At 49.9% G+C, this 1,474-nt stretch overlaps 1 protein-coding gene across 1 annotated transcript in view; it reads left to right on the forward strand.

Annotated features, from left to right (window-relative positions):
* Positions 1–144: 144 nt before the first annotated feature.
* Positions 145–1,474, forward strand: part of GPX6 (glutathione peroxidase 6) — a 9,143-nt gene continuing 7,813 nt past the window's right edge. The window contains 1 exon segment of the mRNA XM_007449233.1: positions 145–231. Within this exon segment, the coding sequence (XP_007449295.1) occupies positions 145–231 (87 nt within the window).

The raw sequence follows: 1,474 nt of genomic DNA on the forward strand, positions 1-1,474 counted from the left end.
GGATGGCAGGGAAGGGGGGTTGCCCGTGTGCTAATGCTGCTCTGCGATTGGAGGGCGCATCTTCAAACTGGTCCCTGCCAGGGGCTCAAAAGGAGCCGAGATCCCTGGGGACCTGAGGCTCGCCTACAACTCCTAGTTCCAGCCATGATCCCGCAGTTCTGGGCCTACTGTCTTTTCTCACTGTTCCTGGTCGGCTTCGCTCAGCCGACCCCGAAGCAGCAACAGATGAAGGTGAGTGTCCCGCAGGGAATTTAGTCAATTTAGTGATGACTAAATTGGCCGCCAAGGATGCAAGGAGCTCTCCCTTCTACCCCTCTACGAAGGACGAGGTCCATCTTCCCAGCCCTTCCAAACTGACATCTGCCACTGCCACTGCTGTCCTGTGAGGCAGAGGCTCTCCTAAACTCTCTTTACGTGGATCGTCTCCCCTGAGCCTGGTGGGTCACTGGGCCGAAAGTGGGCCAAGGATGCAGGGTGCTCTCGCTGCGTTCCGCTTTGCCACTCCACCTAGTGGCCGCTTGATACCCCAGAGCCCGTCCCCTCCACTCTGGTCTGGAACCTCAGGCACTATTGCGGGTCCGGGAAAGAGGACATGACGTAGCAACTGGATTAGAGGGAAGCTGAACTGGTTGCTCTTGGGGAGGGTGAAACCCCGGGACAGGTGGAAAAGAAGCTGGTGCTGAAATGTGCCCTAAGGAGTCTTAGGGTTGGGAGAGGGGTTTTTTTGTTTGTTTTTTCTTTTTCAGGGAATAATAAAACACAAAAGGCCCAGAGAGTTGCTGGCCAATTTTAATTTCAGGGGAGGTGATGTGGCATCCTGGAAACAAAGCTTGGATCACAGGATGATATCCATGTGTGAGACAGACAGCTGGAAGCTGTTGAGCCCAGAGCTAAGGCAGCATGAAGACAAGGAAAATGGAGGCACACAAATGACAGCTCACAGGATGATTTCCACTTTTTTTTTTTTTTTTTTAAATTGTACTAGAAAGAAAGGCAAATGCTAGAAACTCTTCAGCAGAGAGCTGAGGTAGCATGAATGCAAAAGAGAATGCGGGCACATAGATGACAACCCTTTCATGGTGGCTTTCTTAGGCTAATACTCTCAAATATTTGGATTAATGTCTATGCACAGATGTATATGGATGTATGGAACACAGGGAACGTGCCTGCCCTACGTCAGCCTCCTTCTCCCCAAGGATAGTGAAGGGGGAGCTACGCCTGGTATCCTAGTGACAGAACTAACAGGCTTAGAAAATGATAAAAGAGTTTTCTGCCCCACTCTCCCCACAGGAGCTGACCCACAAGCAATTCCTTCACTGCATGGGGCAGACATTTATGTACATAGAATTTTAGAGTAATTGAAACTCACTTAAATTACTCTAAAGTTCTATGCCTTTTCTCCACATCTCTATGAGTCCCTCTCCTCAGATAACAGCATTTTAGCTTTTTGCTCCAGGTCCTGTCCGCTCTTTCC

The sequence above is a fragment of the Lipotes vexillifer genome, unplaced genomic scaffold (genome assembly GCF_000442215.2).
Source record: "Lipotes vexillifer unplaced genomic scaffold, Lipotes_vexillifer_v1.1 scaffold657, whole genome shotgun sequence".
Lineage (NCBI taxonomy): Eukaryota > Metazoa > Chordata > Mammalia > Artiodactyla > Lipotidae > Lipotes > Lipotes vexillifer.